The following is a 19,046-nucleotide window of genomic DNA, read 5'->3' as shown; positions in this document are numbered from 1 at the left end:
TCAATTCACAACCAGGCGTTTTTCTCATAATCCGCCCCCACACTTTTAAAAACCAAAAATGGACAGCAATGGTTTCATTTCCTGGGACTCGATACTAGAAATCATGAAAATAGCTGCCAAAGCCACTTTATCTATCCAACTTAACATAAACAAAGAGCATAGAGTTGCCATCTCATGATTACAAAAAGCGAATTTTTAAAAAAACAGATACCCTTCAGACACCATTTCTCAAAACAACTGAAGAAATGTAGGGCAAAACTGCAAAAAATAGAAAATGATGGAATGCGGATGAAAAAGAATGTCAATGTTTTTTCAAGGCCTTCGAGAAAATGCACCCAGCTAAAAGAATGAAATTTACCTATCACTGTTACAGGAGATTCAAACTCAACGAGAGACGAAAACAAAAACAACATTTCATACCAATATCCAATTGAAAAAAGGAACCAGCCGCACCACGTGACAACGATTCCAATTGAAGACCAATCAGAACTCGCCGAAGACGTGATTGAGGAAATGTTTCAGGAAATAATCATAAACATGAAAAACGACACTGCGCCAGGCATGGATCAAATAGTACCCGAATTATTTAAGGCAAACCCACCGGAGCTAAACAGATATATCATCACACATATGAATTTGGCCTGAAAACAAAACACAGTACCACCAAATTGGATGCGAACAGTACAAGTCCCTATTCTTAAAATTCACTCCCCAAAAACATCAACGATTACAGAAGAATACCTATTTGCAACACGGGCTATAGGATATATGCAAACTTCCTATTGCAAAGACTAGATGCGACTATAGCAGAACTAGGAAATTACCAAGCAGCATTCCTCTAAAATAGATCAACAGACGAACACATTTTTGCGCTCAGGCGAATACTTGATGAGTCTTGGAAACAAGGCAAACGTATATAGATACTAGCATTTGACATTGAGAAAGCTTATGACTCTGTAAACCTAAACGCACTCCGGAATATATTTCTCACTAGAAGGATTAAAACCCTGACAAACAGGATCATTAAGGCCTACATGAACGAAATAACGAGAATTAAATGTAGGAATGAAACTATTTTTCCGGATTTAAATCAAAAATAAGAGAATTAAATGGTTTGGACAACAAACAAATTGGATAACGAAAGGAAAAGGAGTAAAACAGGGTGCCCTTTCCACGATAATTCACTCTGATAATGGACGGCCTAATGAGAACCCTCGAGAAAGAAAGTGAGTTCCTCCAACTTGACCAAGACAAGAAAATCTCCTTACCGGTGGTACTATCTTTCGCAGACAAAATGCTCATGATATCCAACTCACTAAGCAAACTAGATATCATTGATAGTACCCGCCACCTTTTCTGCACTATAAGACCCAAAATAAACACCAAAATAACAAAGTTCTCCTATGCAACCCAACTCAAGTCGGAACACAAAGAACGCCCCATTCTTAGGCAGAACTAACATACCAGTAACAAAATAAATTAACCACTTAGGCACGTACATAAACTCTACTCCCCGCCGCAAAATTACTACAGCACACACAAGATGTAAAAAGCTATCAAGAACGCAAAAATAATAACTCATTTCGTAATGCTATCAAAAATCGAATGGCAAACAGCTAGATGGTCATCGAACCTACAATGACGACTTAGGGCCTTACAGCAGCCGCGCTAACAAAAGCCTATAGAGCGAAGCTGAGAAGGTACGAAAGGTTAATACTTAGAAGTATAATTAACTGCGCAGGAACTCAACCAAATGAAGGAAAAATACACGATGTATTGGAGGGAAAGACCGCAAACGAATAAAATATCTGTGGCTTTGCTACTTCAGCCACGTCCACAGAACAAAACACCCACACATTTTACATGCAGCACGAACACTAAGAGCATCACAACTCAAAATAGGAAGACCCGTATTTACCTGGAACGACTCCATAAAACATAACATGGAATCAACGTAACGAAGACGACTGAACAGAACTAACTAAAGATAAGGATTTTAGGCAAGATGTTGAAGAAAGACATAAAATACCGGAAACCGACACCGAATCAGCAGGGGAAAGAAATGATACAACTCGAGCTCGATGGACAAGAACACATCCTCACCCAGGAGAATCCACTAAGGCAACACGAAACCTAACACCTTCAACGTTCATTCCTAACAACGCTACCTAACCACCTACCCAAATAACTAACTACCCCTACTAGCTACTTTCTGTCACGCGCTGCATAGCCGGCAGGAATCTGGCCATCGGTTGCGGCTGGTTGGTCTTCCCCTCCATAATCCCGGGCGTGTCACTCCCGAAACTGTGCCCCGTGGTATATCCGGCTTGTCCGGATCAGATTTACTCTGGCCGGGTGTGGTGCCAATGAGCAATAATTATACACATGTTGACGTGGTTTTTTTTATCACCCTATATAACAGCAATCATCCATATAGCACAATATTCCTCCGTATAGACATTTTGTAAGGAAATTTAATTAATTTGGTATTTATTCATTTTAACAACTTTTCTAGTCTACCACTCACAAAGCAAAAAATTTGCTGTTCTATTATTTTGGCCGTATAGGAGTTACTTTTTAATATTTTGTACTAAACAGTTGAATGGGGTTGCAGACAAATAGCTTATTTATTGTTATTTGCACGCTGGTCAGGCAGCAACAGAAGCGGTGTCCGCGGGATCATCGCGCGGCGGCAGTCAGGATAGTCTGTTGCGGCTGCTAACAGCCGCCACCGGCACCTCTGCCAACGCCCGAGCCAACGACCAACCGGCTACTTCTACTGCAGGTAACTATTCCACATTCTCGCTTTTTAGCTATGAAAATCTGTGGTTAAATCTCATAAGTTAGAATCGATTTCAGGTAACTCATTTCTTTCACTGACAACACAAATTAACATGTAAAAAGTCACTCTTTAGACATACAATAAAATTCCTTTACATATTTTTTTTAACGCACACCACACTATGTAAACCCTGTATCGCCAGGGGCACACACATAGACAACCACAAATGATACCCAAACTCACGAAAGAAATATTTGTAAACCATACACATATTTCTCCCGGCCTGGGAATCGAACCTCTGCGTGGCAGTCCGGCATGGTAACCGTTCGACCACGGAGGCAGTTGATTTGTATGACGCTTGTATTTTCAGGTGGTAGGCCAGTGATCACACCGGAGATGTTCAGCGAGGCAATATCGGACGCAATCAATCGAGCCGGCACTAGAAACCCGACCGGCACGCCAATGGAACAGAGCACAGCGGGTAACTTATCAACTCCACATAAACAAAACGAAACAATAAAGAAGAAAACTTCTATAACGTCAAAGACAGAAATAATCTCTTAAATTGTGTGTACAATTTAAGTGTAGAATTAAACCATCGTAAACATCTCAATAAAGTTCACCGTGTTAAAATTTAATTCTCAATGTCCCTCGACAATCGTCGAATTTCCGAATGCACACGAATATTAATTTCCATGCCCATTAATTATTACATTTAAAATCTATAATAATTTGAATTTTGAACAACGTACTTTATTGTTGTTTTGTTTTGATTTCCGTGTGAACTATATAGAGTCAACCGTGACCATGGGACCTGTAAAGGGCCCGAAACGTCGGTTTGTTTGAAAAAACAAATATACGTGATTTAAATCCGGTAACCATTATTACCATAACCATTGTTATCTTTATTGAACGTATCGGCTTCTTTTAAAAAATACAAGTACCCGCTGTAAATTATCAGTCTGTGACTTTAATGTAATAGCAACTCTATATACTTCCAAGTCGACTGAAAGCGTCCGGTCTGTACTAAAGGCAAAGGGCGACTGAATGAAACCCGACGACCGCCGAAACACGAAGTTTTGCCGAGCGACATTGCGAAAATAGAAGCACTGTAAATGCTTTGTTTCGCCCTCGATTGTTAGTAAATGTTACGAAACACGACAGGCTCGTCGTCGGACAGCCCGGCTCGCGAGAGGGCGGAGGGCGGGAGCGGGGGTGGCGAGGACTTTTCCACGCAGCTTCAGCACATGCACGAGATGGGGCTGCTCGATGACGCGCTCAACGTGCGGGCGCTGCTCATCGCGGCAGGTGTGCCTTTTTTTCTTCTATTCGTCCAAAAAGGACAGGTTCGGGTCAAAGACTTTTTTAAAGTTTTAGTAGCACTAGAGGTCCTCGTGAAAGAGTTCGTCCAGGGAAGTACACTCACTTTACCTATTTCTACCGCCAAGCAGTAATGTCAGCATTACTATGTTCCGGTTTTGAAGGGTAAGGGTGCTAGTGAAATTACAGGCACATGGAACTTGTTAACTTATGTCTTAGGGTTACGGGCGCAGTGGGAGTGCCCCTCAGATCTTTGCCATTTAAAGCTCTGAGTGGCATGCAACTGTTATGGACAGGCGTGTAACTTACCATCAGACGCACGACTTGCTCGTTCCGTCACTTGATATTATAAAAAGAAGACCATACTGCCTCGTCTTCAGCAATGAGTTACTGATCTAGTCCGGAAAGTAAACGTCTTTATTAAAGACTTTTTCTTATAACTTCTTCATCATTCTCAACTTCCTTTTTATCATTGTATAATCCATTAATTAAAACTTCTGAAAATCTTCTTTTTAGAGATAGATTTATTTATTTGTAAGCATACACGCTAAATACAGTTTAATGTTTAAGATTACACTTATGGTTAACGCACACACTCAACATAACGCATACACTCAACATAGCCTGGTTCAGCGTGTTGCGCCAGTAACTGGCATACAAATGTTATTAGCAAATATTATACATTGTTCGCATTTGTTACACATAGTCACAGTACTTATATAATTAAAATCATATCGTATTACATTATAAAATTAAATTTTGTTCATTAAATAATATAATTAGAGAAAAATTATGATTTAATAAAAAAGAGGAACGCATATCAAAGCAGTATAAATATATAGAGGGTCACAGGCTTCAAAATTTAAATGTCAAAAACTCATTTACATTATAAAAACAATTTGTTACAAGCAATTCAAATAGTATTTACTTAAATCTAGACGTAGGTAATATTTTTATATCGTCAGGTAATATTAGGGGTTAAAGTATGAAATTGCCGTTTTATTGCAATAGGTTCTTTGAATTTTCATAGAATCTTCATGGTTTGAGGTTTTCGAATGAAACTTTTTTCAAATGGTTTCTGTGATTTTTTTTTTAAATTTGAAACATTTGAATATCGACTTTCAATTGTTTTTGTTATTCAATTTAGACAAGAAAGATGGATACTGCGAAAATTCGAGTGATTTTTGAATACGAGTTCCGACGCGGAACTAACGCGGCAGAAACAGCCCGCAATATCAATGCTGCGTTTGGAGAGGGGTCTACTAATGAACGCACCGTGCGATTTTGGTTTAAACGCTTTCGTGATGGAAATTTCGACTTAAAGAACGAGGCACGAGGAAGACCGCCCACACAGGTGAATAACGATGAATTAAGAGAGATAGTGGAAGCCGATCCTAGTCAAACTACCCAGGAATTAGCGGCATGGTTTAACGTTACCTTACCCACAATATTAACTCACTTGCGTCAAATCAATAAAATAAAAAAATACGAAAAATGGGTGCCTCATGATTTGACTGATCTGCAGAAAGAAACGCGTGTTGAAACTTGTGTTGCCTTGTTGAACCGGTACAGAAATGAAGGAATATTCGATCGAATTGTAACATGTGATGAAAAGTGGATTCTTTATGATAACCGGAAAAGAAAAATGCAATGGCTGACCCTAGGTCAAATGCCACAACAGTGTCCTAAAGCAAAACTTACCAATAAAAAGGTAATGGTAACTGTTTGGTGGTCTCAGCATGGTGTTATTCACTATAGTTTTCTCCGATCTGGTCAAGCAATAACGGCAGATGTCTATTGTGCCGAACTCCGAACCATGTTGACAAAACTAGCAGTAAAACAGCCCCGACTCATGAATCGATCTTCACCATTATTGCTCCACGACAACGCGAGACTTCACACAGCACGAGAAACCATTTTGACCCTTCAGGAACTGCAGTTAGAAACCATTCGTCATCCTCCGTATTCACCAGACCTTGCTCCAACGGACTACCATTTTTTTCGTGATTTGGACAATTATCTACGTGACAAGAAGTTTTCTTCCCAGGAGGCAGTACAAAATGCTTTCACACAGTTTGTGCAGTCTAGATCGTCGGAGTTCTATCGCAAAGGCATTAATAACCTTCCCATTAGATGGCAGCAATGTATAGATAATATTTTGGTCCTTCGAGCCTTTAAGGATTTTCATCGTTTCGGGTTTCTTTGTGACGTTAGCGAATCGGTGCGGTTGGCCTCCCACAAGCGGGTCTCACCGACTGCATTGAGAAGGCGCATATAACGTCATAGAGGATCGGGAGCCGTGAAAAAACGAGATTTGTGAAACTTCACGATCTTCAAGAACTAGTGACCCTACGGAGACACGTGCCAAAGGATTTCATTCAACTTTCAACTGTACATTTAACTTAAACTTTCTACTTATATACTACATTAAACAACAACTTAACTAACTATTAACTATAACTATGGCAACTGACGTCTCAGAACTTATTGCCAACCAGGAATCAATTTTCCTAGCACTGAAGCAAGTATGTGAAAACTACAAGAAAGACAGTCCCTCGAGGAAAACGCTGGAGTACCTGGAGGAACGTCTACATCTCCTTAACTCTAGCTGGGAGAAGTTTGTGGGCTACCACATGAAATTAGTGAAAACAGGACTAACGGACATCCAATACTTCCGGGATGACGTATACGCGAAGATGAAAGCATTGTATGAAGAAGTGTTACAAGACATGCTCCAACGAAAGGCGGTGTTGACTACGAAAACTACAAGTAAGTCGGAAAAAACAACTACTTCTGAGCTTACAACATCAACTACTTCTAAATTTAATTTTGAAGAAGTTAAATTCGACGTACCACCTTGCGAAACAACTGAAACTAAAGAAAGGCAGCAAGAAATGTTACGGCAACAATATTGTAATTTTAGAGCTTTCGAACGCATTGTGGAGAAAACTTATATAGAAAAAATCACGGAGAAATGGGAGCTTGAAGATGCCTTGAAAATTTTAAAAAACAAGTGGGAAAATATAGAAAAAATACACTGGGAACTAGATTACATACTACAAGATGATAATTCAACTTACAAACTGAAATATGAAGCCTTAGAGAACGTCTACGATGTTTTACGTAAAGAATTAAACCACAAAATATGGAACAACTCACATTACCAACAATCTACGCCTAAGATTGTCATTCCCGACTTCTATGGGAACTACAATCAGTGGTTAACTTGCAAAGATCATTTTATAGAGAGCGTACACAACAACCCTCTCCTTTCTAAAGCACAAAAAATGCAGCACCTGAAGTCTAAGCTCAAGGGTGAAGCTGAGAGAATAGTATCACATCTCGGAGTGAGCGCCGAAAACTATACTTCCTGTTGGGAACTACTTACGACTAGATACGACAACCGGAGTCTACTATTCAATTCTTATATGAACACTCTATTCAACCACCCCACTTTGCATGAGGAGAACGCCGTGGGCATTAGAAAACTCCATGACGTCATCAAGGAGTGCCTAAGCGGATTACGTAACATTGGAGTCGACGTAGAGTCATGGGGACCCATAGTTGTATATTTTATGGGTCAAAAACTTGATCCCACCAGCTGCAGGGAATACAGGAAAGAACGTTACAATCCTAGAGGATTGCCGAACATAGAAGAATTCACCCAATTTTTGGAAACGAAATTCATGTCTCTTGAATCAATGCAAGGCGACCAAATTCAAAAGTCATCATCTATGAATAAACAACAAACTAACTACAAGCTTCCAAGTAACAACGTCAAACAGCAGCATAATAATTACAAAAATAATTATTATTCTCCGAAAGGGTCAACAAAATATAACAATTCTAAAATAGAGACAAATTCTTATTTTACTATAGCACGAACGTGCCCACTCTGCAAAACTGATCAACATGTGCTAATGCAGTGTCAGAAATTTTTGAATATGACCCCAATTGGTCGTCGTAACACAATTAGAAATTTACAATTGTGTAAAAACTGTTTATTTAGTCACGGAAATAAAATATGCACGTCTCAGAAAAAATGTAAACTTTGTAATAAGGGTCATCACACACTTATGCACGAGGCGGATATTGAAAACAATCATCAACATTTTAACCAACCATCAACTTCGAGAATAAATGCCGTTAATAACGTAACGAACGAAGATAAAGAAGTTTTACTAACCACTGTACAGCTGCGAACAAAAACTATAGATGGAAGTTACATAACGCTGCGAGGACTACTTGACCAAGGCTCTCAAGTAAGCCTAATTACTGAAGATGCTGCACAGCGGCTCAGACTAAAGAGAACAAAACTAAGCGCAGTAGTATCCGGAATCGGGTCGCAATCCGGAAACTGTAAGGGAGCTGTAAACTTAGAATGCAAGTCAATTCATTCCGACTACACGCTCAACATCGAAGCTTTGGTAATGAAAAAGCTTATAAATAACTTACCGAGCACTTCGTTTTCCATAGACAACTGGCAATACTTACAAAACTTAAAATTAGCTGACCCTAACTTCAACGTCTCGGGCCCGGTTGACCTACTGCTGGGTGCCGACCTTTACTCCGACATCATACTCGACGGCGTGATGAGAAGCGATAACTTACCTGTAGCACAACAAACGAAGATAGGATGGATAGTCAGTGGAAGCGTGAAGACGTTCAACTGCCTTGTAATATATAACGACCTGAAAAACATGTCTCGTTTCTGGGAATCGGAAGAGATAACTCCTAACTCAACCGATATAACTAATCAGGACTTCTGTGAACAGATGTATTCTGAAACTACAACTAGACTACCAAACGGAAACTACGTGGTTCAGATGCCTATGAAGCCAGGCTATGAACATGACTTACCAACTACGAGACCTCAGGCACTATCCCAGTTCATGCAACTTGAGCGAAAAATGGAGAAGAATAATGAATATAGCAGAGAGTACAATCGTTTCATGAATGAATACATTACAATGGGACTATCTCTACCAATTAAAGATACACATCAAGATATACAAGACATATACCAACTTATCTATGTGAAGGCTCGAGTTACAGAAAATTATTTGATGTTTGAACTTCATATTCCACTACTCAGTGAAGAAGAATATAAAATATACAGAATTATACCTATACCGTTCATGAGGCAAGGAAGCTTAAAACTAATACGCCCATCTTCGCAGTACATTGCTATCAACTTTGTGAAAAACTCATACATAACTATGGACGAAAATAAAATGCAGCAATGCATTGCATACAGCAAAGAACAATATATTTGCGTGGCAAACCAACCTGTTTATAACATACACGACAAAAATGCGCCATGCGAAGCAAACGTATTCAATCAACAAACGTCACACTCATGTGTCATCGATGACGTAGAATGCAAAGAGACGTGGACAAAACTGCATAGACCGAACATATGGTTATTTACGTTATGCAACAAACAACTGATACGAGTCATATGCGAGGATCAAGTTACGTCCGTGGCCTTGTTAGGGACCGGACTTATATCTCTGAAGCCAAAGTGCATTCTACAAAAAACAGATGCAACTATTTATGCATTTAACCACTTTGGTAATCAAATACAGATGGGAGTGGATATAAATGTACCTACTATAAACTCCTCAATTAACAACTTGTTCAACTTCAACTGGAACAATGCTGAGTTAAATGTGACCACACTCAAACCTGCACCTACCTTGGACTTCAATAAAATAGAACAGCAACTAACGTACCAGACAGAACACGAGAAGTTACCTATGACGTCACATTTATCTGTTCATGACGTTTACTTGTACTCAGTCACTACTTTGTTGCTGGGAGGAATATTTGCAGTAGCCCTCTCAGTTTATATAAGAAAAAGATGTATGAAAAGAAAAGACAGTACCTCTTCGTCCAGAAACTACACTAGACCTATCAAGACCACGGACCCAGATATCGAGTTGCAAGAAATACGCAATCCGACACCAGATGAACCAGTTTATAGCGAAGTGAAGACGAAACGAACGGCATTTCGTTTTGACTAATAACTTTTAATATTATTATATTTTTTGCTATGTGCTGGATGCTCATATGACTGAAACTTTTACCTTTTTTACTTACTTATACAATTGCTTTATTTTTACTTACTTATACACTTACTTTATCTTTACTTATACCTAAACACTTTCACTACTTACTTTTCACCTTTCCCTCGGGAGCAAACTATTTTGATTAAATAAATTTGTTAAAAATTTAAAAAATAAACAATTTAGATTTTCAGTACAAATCGGCAATTTCATACTTTAACCCCTATTACATTATATAATTTTACGCAAACGTTATAGCAATTCCTTTGAAAACATGTAGTAGTGTCACACCCCGGACTCTTCATACAACCCTCGAAACTTAGTTACCCATTACTACTACATAGCAAGGTGCTATCTGCACACGAGCAAATGTGTGCGTGAAGTGGCAGGGTTACCCATCAGTATTTCGTACTATTACGTTACGTAGTCAGAGCGGCAACATAGAGAAAATTCAAACGCGAATCTGTTATCTATAATTTTACTAATATAATCGTAATAATTACACATGTTCTTAGGTATTTATATAGATATAACATATATATTTTTCATTAGTTCACTAACTAAAATGATATTTAAGATTTATTTTTAATTTATTTTATTTTAAATAATATATTAACGGCACTTAAAATGTTATATTTTGGACACTTTTAAATAAGGTAACCAAGGTATTAAAATTGAATGTCCAAGTTTATCATTACCATTGTTAATAATTAGGTAGGTATATCCATTACGTAACATTTACCGGCAATACAAGTTGAAAATTCGAGAACGCTTGTCTACTCGCTCACGAAGTTATGGCGTCACATTTATTGGCATAATAAATCTGTATTATATATAGTATTACTCTGCTCTAAATACATGAAAAAAACAATAACCGAATGAGTGTCAGGGTCGTATTCCAGAACTCTACTCAATGCTCAACTCAGGACTTGAGTATGCTGTCAAACACTGGAAATACGACCCTAATGGAAATGGATTTGAGTATGATTTCCAGTGCTTCAAATCATACTCAAGTCATGACTTGAGCACTGAGTAGAGTTCTGGAATACGACCATCAGAGTCGTATTCTAGAACTCTACTCAATACTCAAGTCAGGACTTGAGTATTGCAGTAAGCACTGAAAATTATACTCAAGTACTTGCCATTAGGGTCGTATTTCCAGTGCTTGAAATCATACTCAAGTCTGCTCAAATCAGTAGAGTTCTGGAATACGACTCTCAGACAAGTCTTTTTAATTTGCTTCCTTTCATCTTTAGGAAAACGAAAGAAACTCGTCTCTTTATCCCGTTTAGACAATGATAAACAGCCGTACACAGCACAACTCACGACCATTATAAATAGTATCGTAAAATGATATTATATATTAACATACTAGTTTCATAATGAAATCTATATCTATATTCTCTAAATCTATATTCAAATATCAAAGCAATCTTAGCGCGAACACGGCTTGCCGATAGCCTTGTTGTCGTTCCGTCAATGTGATCGTCAATGTGCGGGGTGCGGTGCGGTATCTAAAGCTAGGGAGGGGCGGAGAGTGTCCATCTCGTTACTTTTTTGTTCACTGGTAGTGTGTATATATCGGGTTAAAAAAGGATCTCAGGGTATGCCTCTCGAACCTTACGTTATTTGCGCTAAGCCGAGAATCCTATTGGTTGTTTAAGAGAGTCATCACACGTATAGACACACAATCGCATTAAGATAGTCGGAAAAAGTTTTATTTCCATGAAATAAGGGTAAAAATTGTTCGAGCGGAAGCAAAACACGCAACGGCTTTTTAGCTGTTATTGTGCTTACATAAAACTATTTCTGTCCACCGCAAGCCGATTCCACGTTAATAAGTGTGGTGTCCCTAACAACTCGGAGATCTCGGTTTTGATAGGTAGGCATTATGCCCCGTTTTCAGAGTACTAAGTGATTACTTCCACACGTCCGTGATCAGGGTGCTTACTCTTGTTTGCATTAGCATACTATGATTAAGGTTGAGATTTAAAAAAGTTTGACTTCGACTAAGCAAAAATGGGGAACTAAGAAGTTTTTCGTATTTACAAAACGTTTAAAAAAAAGTTTAACCAAGAAATTAAATTAAATTTTGAGTTTAATTCATTACGTCTTACTTAAATTTAGGCAAAGTTCGTTTAGTAAATATGAAAAAAATGCTTAACTCGCCATTTTTCTTTATTCGAAGTCAAAGATTGTTCTACAAATCTCAGCCTAAGTATACATAAATAGAATAAATATTCACTTCATTTAATAGAAACGAAGTAATCGGATGCAATAGCATCCGATGTCAATGCGCCGATTTGGCGACTCTTGGGCTGTAATGCTGATTTAAACTGTCGCAATGCGGGTTGGGGACTTTCAAAGATTTTGTTAAATTTTCTGTCATTTGGATAGGGACTGCATTGGCGTGCATTTGTTAGAACCCACTTTCTTATTCTTTAACTTTTACTAATTTCGTCGCGATGGCCAATTGACGAATGTAGCCGTTTATGACGTCAGAGACATGTCATCGTAATTATATGTAGAATATGTGCCAAGATATAAGCCTAATTCCGTAAGAAGTTCGTTCATCAAAAAAAATGATTTAGTACACATCCGTCAGATTCCTCTTTCGTCAGATCATACCTTTATTCCGTGTAGGTCAGAAATTTGTTGCTGGTAACGAAATAGTAAATTATCGTGATGGAATCACGTCACGTCAGATTCCGCTTTCGTCAGAAAGTTTTTTTATGGACACTAGTCAAATTTCGCGTTTGTCATAAGTTGTCAGTTAACGATTATGAAAGGTATATTTACTAAGGACATACATTTCTGACCTATATGGAGAAAAGAAATGATCTGACGAAAGAGAGATCTGACGGGTGTGTACTAAATCCATGACAAAAGCGAAATTTGACGAAAGTGTCGTTATTGGTTGTCCACATTCGTCATTCCTGATGAACCTGAACTGAAATCATGAAAAAAACTATTTCTAACGAAACTGGAATATGATGGATGTGTACTAAATAAAAAAAAATACATAATTCAACAAAACTATTTTCATTAACAAGGCATTTCTTTTCAGGTGACGTAAACGCCGCAATCAACTTGGTGTTTAGCGGAGCCATCACAGATGATTAAATGTATTGTTTGAATCATATAAACCTCATAGAACCCTTAAATATGACGAAATTCTTTTGACATCATAGAATCAATTGTGCTGAACTAAATATGCCGTATGAAATTGTTTTACACGAAAGGGCTTAAAAAGGCAATTTTAGTAGAGTTCATTGATTCTAGGATCAGAAAAAAATATTTCATTTAGCTGAACGCCGTATCTGCCGAAAATACCAGATATCTAATTCTGCAGGTATGGCGTTGTACTATGAACTGGTAACAAACTAATAAGGAGTGAAATAAAAGTGAAAAAACATTTTCGTTTGAATTATTTATTACTTAAAATTTTGAAATATTGCGTTAAAACTAAAAATATCACTGGATGCGAGAATCCATAAGGGCAAGTGTAAATAAATACTGTATGAGTAATAAAATAAATGTATTATCAAAATACTAGTTTTGATAATTTCCACCTAAAATACATAAGGACATAAGGAGCACTAAATTAAATTTGCATTTGCATATCAGTCGTTCAGAAAATGCAAAATTATTTTTGCTTTGCAATAGGGTTAACTTTGCCATGTACATACAATTCTAACAATCCTAGTTGTTGCTAGCTTTAAAGAATGAGCCAAGTGAGTTTCCTTTAAAAGTGTTTGCACAATCTTAAGACTATAAATCGGAATTATGTACTAATAACATTAATTACAAATATTATGTAGTAATTAATTAGCATCAAGTCCAAAAGACATAGATCTAAATTACATAAAGTTAGTACAAAATAGAGGATTCATAAAAGTATTAGACAAGCTATGAGTGCTAAGCACCAGCAAAGCTTAAAAACTTTGATATTGTTTTTTAAACACTAACAATGTCTGCATCAAGGAAGAGGAATTTTTGTAAATGCTGCTCTCGAAAGTAGATTTAAGCACTGAATGATTTCTACGTAATTAAAGCATTCTATTAACGACACTATACTTAGCGACATTTGCTACTTCAGTGAATGCTTGATAAGAAAGATTGACTACAAACATTCCTCTGCCTTGTAGCGCACCACTTCATAACACTTACTATGTGCATGGTGAACACAATACTATTATCTCAATCTGATTAATCACACCCATCATCGCTCCTAAGAGCGACGTCGATCATTCTACATTCCTATGAACATAGCTACATTTAACAATTTCTTTCAATAGACTCAATATGGGTGTATCCCGTTGTTTATGACACAAAATTTTCCTGAAAATTCTTAGAATGCTCATGTCTTAATGTTTGGTTTTATAATTCATGATGCGCTTGGATAGTCTTTTATAAGTGCTGTTATCTCCCTTGACGCGGCATTGCTCTCGGCGCTGCATGCGCCGAAAATACCAGCCAGCAGTGTTGGGAGTAGATTCTCCAAACAACTCTTGTTCAAGTTTCTTTCTAGCTTCATTACGAAAGGCAGCCCTCGTCTCATACCAATTCGCTTCCTTATCTCTGTTATTCTTCCCTTTGACTTTGTTCCGCTTGGATACACGACTTTCGGTTTTTTCCAGCTTCGATTTATGATCACTATCTGGTTCTGTTGACTTTACATTTTCGTCAGTTTCTGAAAACTGACCAACATAGTTGTTGCGCTCGAATTCGCGGCTTAAGAAATTTTTATCGGGATTTCTCAAGGCATATTCGTTATCTTGTCCAGATGTTATAGAAAAATCATCATAGTCCTTCATGTAACCTCCTTTCATCTCCCATTGCTCATACTTGTTCTTCCTCTTTTGCTTCTTGTGACTCTTTTGACGATCACTCTTCTTCCTTACTATTTTGTACTTGTTTCCTACATACCTGTCGTCTTTTCTCAATTCATCTTCACTCATAGAATTTTCAGAAATAGTATCGAACTCTTTCGGTTTTCTTTTCTTAGCAAGTACCTTCGTTTTATTAAATGATACTTCATTCTGAATACTTCTTTTTACCATTTTGTGGCCAGATTTCAAGGAATCCGCATAAGATACCCTTTTTTCTGGTATTATATCCTTTACAATATTATGTTCATACACATTGGATATAGAATGTGTTAACGGATCTGTAACATTTATTATTTTTTCAACGCTGCTGGGTAGTTCGTTTATTATTTCTGATTGTTTCTTTAAGCTCTCATTGTATAAAGACTTTTTGCCTTCATTTAATCTAATTGACTTGGGGGATTTTAAATTATTTTTCATTTTTTTTAAATACTGTTCCTCATTCTTCATGCGTTTAGCGATCTCTTCATCAAGCCAACTCTTATTTTGTTGATATACATTCTTCAGTTTGTCAATGTCACTTAAAAAATCTTTCTCATACTCATACTCTATTGCTCTAATATCCAAAATCTTTCCAGGCATGATTTCATTGTCAACACATTTGGTGATTTTGTCTACATTTTTGTTAGTCAAAGGCTCCTCAAAAACTTTTCTACATTTTTGTCTTAATGGTAGCTTTTCGGTTTCTGCTTTTCTGTATTGCATATGGATGTTGTTTATAAAAGTGAGTTCTTTTAATTTATTGCGCAAATATGCATTTTCTTCTTGTAGTTTATAAAGGTTTGAAAGTATTTTATTGACCGAGGGTGTGGCGTGCATTGAGCATTCATTTTTAGCACCCCACATATGACCAATAGCTACACCTGCAGCAGTGATGACGCTCCCCAGTACTATGATATTGAGTACAGTACTCAGTCTCTTATTTCGTCGATGGACATACGTTTTCAGTTTCCCGGTGTTATCTCCAAGAAAATCATCGTCGCCCCTTACAGACTCTTGACTTTCGTTACGATTATTGGTAGGGTGTGGTGGATTTATCGAAACATATTCTGGGATTTCTGGGTCTGTTGGACGGTCCTCCTCTAGCAAACATTTGTCAAAAGTCAACTCGCAAGGTGTTGTTGATTCAGGGTCACTGTCACTTATTATGGATATTCCATCAGTGTCTTCATCTTTTTCATTGTGTTCCGCCGCATCTCTGTGAAGAAAACAAACACTATTGAAATTAACACAATCAAAGAGGGTCATCTAAAATGGTATCAGACAGATCTGTTGAAGTAAATACATACTAAGTGCACTAGTTACTGTCTGTTGTATTTATACTTACAGTTGTTATAGGTACAGACGGCAGCACATAAAGCTACACATAGACGGATCTTGTTCCATTGCACTGGACGCAATATTCAAACAAAAGCGTATAGCTTGATGTGCTATTAACTGTACCGTTGATAGATACCATTCGTTTTGTAAGAAATTCTACATAAATCATTATTTATTCCAAATTTAACACCTGCTATACACTTTATGAATCAGTACTATACATAATTAGAATGCATAACTAAAATATGTAGATCAAGGTGACAAAAATGAGTAAATGTTTATGATCAATTGACATAATTTTTCCTGTAGTTATATAATGATAACATTGTTGTCATTGGTTCAACTAACAATATTATCACAACACTGTACCAAAACATTAGTTAATCATGTGATAATATTATCTCATAAAACTTTAACTTTCTCAAATGTTTTATTTCTTATCAAGATCTTTTATGTTATATATTCAATTTCTATCATACAATAATAAATAAAAATAAAATAAGGAATAAAAATAAGGAATCCGAGTATTACAACAATGATCAAAGATCCGATTCAAGGTAATAAAACCATCTTTATATACCATACATTTGTACATTATTAATATTTATTCTATGCCATGCGACTGATGCAACTATGTATGTAGCACATTTATTATTACACAGCTTTACCTAGTTTGAGCACCAGTCTTCCACATTCAAATGGTTACTTTGATATTATGGTGTGAAATTTAAGTGTCAATGTGGAATAAATAAACTATTATTAAAAAAACCAAACTATTATCTCTGAATAAAAATTTAATGCTTTCTTAACTCACAGATGAAAATTAAATGTGATAGCTTGCATAAGTCATTTTTATAATGTGTTATTGATTAGGTATTTGATTTCCAATTTAATAATCTGATATGACTGGTTTAAAAATTTACAATGGTGGGTATAATTTATGTATTTACTTTATAGTTAAATTAATTTGGCTTTTATATCTCCAGTAAAATGTGTGTCTTGTAAGAACTGTAGATTGTATACAGTGAATATATATATATTATATGGGTGACAACTCAAATTACCTATTGTACCTTAAACATTAGCAGTGATAAAGGACTTTTTGACTGTTAAAATTAATTTAAAATTCCATAAAATAGTGAGATCTAAATTTAACTTGTCTGCTCAGCTTTTACTTAACATCTGTATTCTACATTCGTAAGTAAGACAAAGAGTTCTCAAAATATTTGTTCATGAAAGCAAGACAATAAAGGAATACGCCAGGTCATTCACTGCTCCACTTTTGGCATTTTTCCAGCATACCAAAACTCGGTTATATACTTTGACAAAACACATTTTGGCTTACCTTTATGAATTATGGAACTTCAGAACAAAAACCGATAAATCCAATTTTAATTTCGTCAGTCTCATTTAATGGATTTGTTGCATTTTATTCGTATTTTTAAGGAGTATTTAGCAGTTGCTGTTCAGGTTTGATAAACAATTCATACTAAAACTACAGTTTGGCATTTAAAAAGTGGAACAAATTAAAATGTAATTTATTGGTTTTTGTTACGATACTCCTTAATTGTGGATATTATTATTATTGTTTTTAACAGTAACTGCATTAAATAAACTATTCATTCTTATCTATAACTGATTGCTACCTACTCTATTTTTAATGTATATAGCTGGTAAGTTTATTTCGAGACCTATTACAGAAAGTATTATTAGAGATAGTAATGCCATACAAAACAACCTGGTGTTATGTACTATGGGGGCAATATTGATAGTAAAAAAGTTTGTAGTCTGTAGATATACAAAATAAAATTGTTTTAGTTTTCAATATATTGTAAAGATAATAATAGTTGTGTCAAGAAAATTGGATCAATACACGAAATGTTATGGTAAGTATGTAGGTATGTACACAACTGCGGCACATGATATTACGACGTCAAGGTCAATCCTAGTCCACATAGGCGCAGCTAGTTACATCTGTCATAAATCAGTCAACCATAAAATACTACATATGGTAGTTCAAAACAAAAAAAATAACTTACCCTTCCTGTCGAGCATGCTCCCCAGAAAAATCCGGGGCGTCATCCCCGTATGTTGGCGTATTTTCCAGCAAGGTCCAACTCTCTCCTGAATCTGAGTCGCTGTGCTCGAAGGCAGCCCCGTCCATTTAAATAAATCTTTAAAGAAATTAATGTCAAACTATGTAAAATTTGCAAATAAAAACCTAAAACTAGGAATTACACAAACTACACTCACCTCAGAGCAACTCTTGCAACAAAAAATTTATAAACCAACGAGTTATTAAGAGTCCAGCTTCACTAAAATTTAAACTTTTCAAAAAATAGGAATTTGCGACATGTTTTGTATTTTGTTTTTGTATAGCGAGACAACGTCACGATTGCGATTATGTTTTGTTTTGTTTGATTGACGCAGCGAGCAACCACAAACAAATCAATGGCGAAAATCCGCGAAATGGCGAATGGAGAGAAAATCGAACGATTGAGTGATATTGAGTTGACCGACCGAATGATTTGAAAGACGACCTTGAAAATACTACTCATGAAAATAATATTTCTCTCGTTTTTACATTAGCATTTGTGCGAAACCAAAAGAGAGAAAGATATACAAGGTATAGGTCGATCTGTACAATTAATTAAATTTTCATTCATT

At 36.5% G+C, this 19,046-nt stretch overlaps 2 protein-coding genes across 3 annotated transcripts in view; one reads left to right on the top strand and one right to left on the bottom strand.

Annotated features, from left to right (window-relative positions):
* The window catches only part of LOC113234642 (ubiquitin-like protein 7), a 28,293-nt gene extending 14,870 nt beyond the window's left edge, over positions 1-13,423 (top strand). For both annotated transcript variants that reach the window (XM_026470039.1, XM_026470040.1), the window contains exons 6-9: positions 2,653-2,785; positions 3,153-3,263; positions 3,947-4,090; positions 13,238-13,423. In XM_026470039.1, the coding sequence (XP_026325824.1) occupies positions 2,653-2,785; positions 3,153-3,263; positions 3,947-4,090; positions 13,238-13,293 (444 nt within the window). In that variant the 3' untranslated portion in view covers positions 13,294-13,423. The remainder of the gene's footprint in view (positions 1-2,652; positions 2,786-3,152; positions 3,264-3,946; positions 4,091-13,237) is intronic.
* A 239-nt stretch (positions 13,424-13,662) lies between these two features.
* Positions 13,663-18,790, bottom strand: LOC113234641. The gene is made up of 3 exons (XM_026470038.1): positions 18,633-18,790; positions 18,419-18,553; positions 13,663-16,257 (listed from the first exon to the last, which is right to left on the bottom strand). Exons 2-3 carry the CDS (start codon positions 18,541-18,543, stop codon positions 14,538-14,540), a joined length of 1,845 nt encoding a protein of 614 aa, XP_026325823.1. The 5' UTR covers positions 18,544-18,553; positions 18,633-18,790; the 3' UTR covers positions 13,663-14,537.
* Between the last annotated feature and the right edge of the window lie 256 nt (positions 18,791-19,046).

The sequence above is a fragment of the Hyposmocoma kahamanoa genome, unplaced genomic scaffold (genome assembly GCF_003589595.1).
Source record: "Hyposmocoma kahamanoa isolate Upper Pololo Valley unplaced genomic scaffold, ASM358959v1 86, whole genome shotgun sequence".
Lineage (NCBI taxonomy): Eukaryota > Metazoa > Arthropoda > Insecta > Lepidoptera > Cosmopterigidae > Hyposmocoma > Hyposmocoma kahamanoa.
This window is presented reverse-complemented; position numbering and strand designations above follow the sequence as displayed.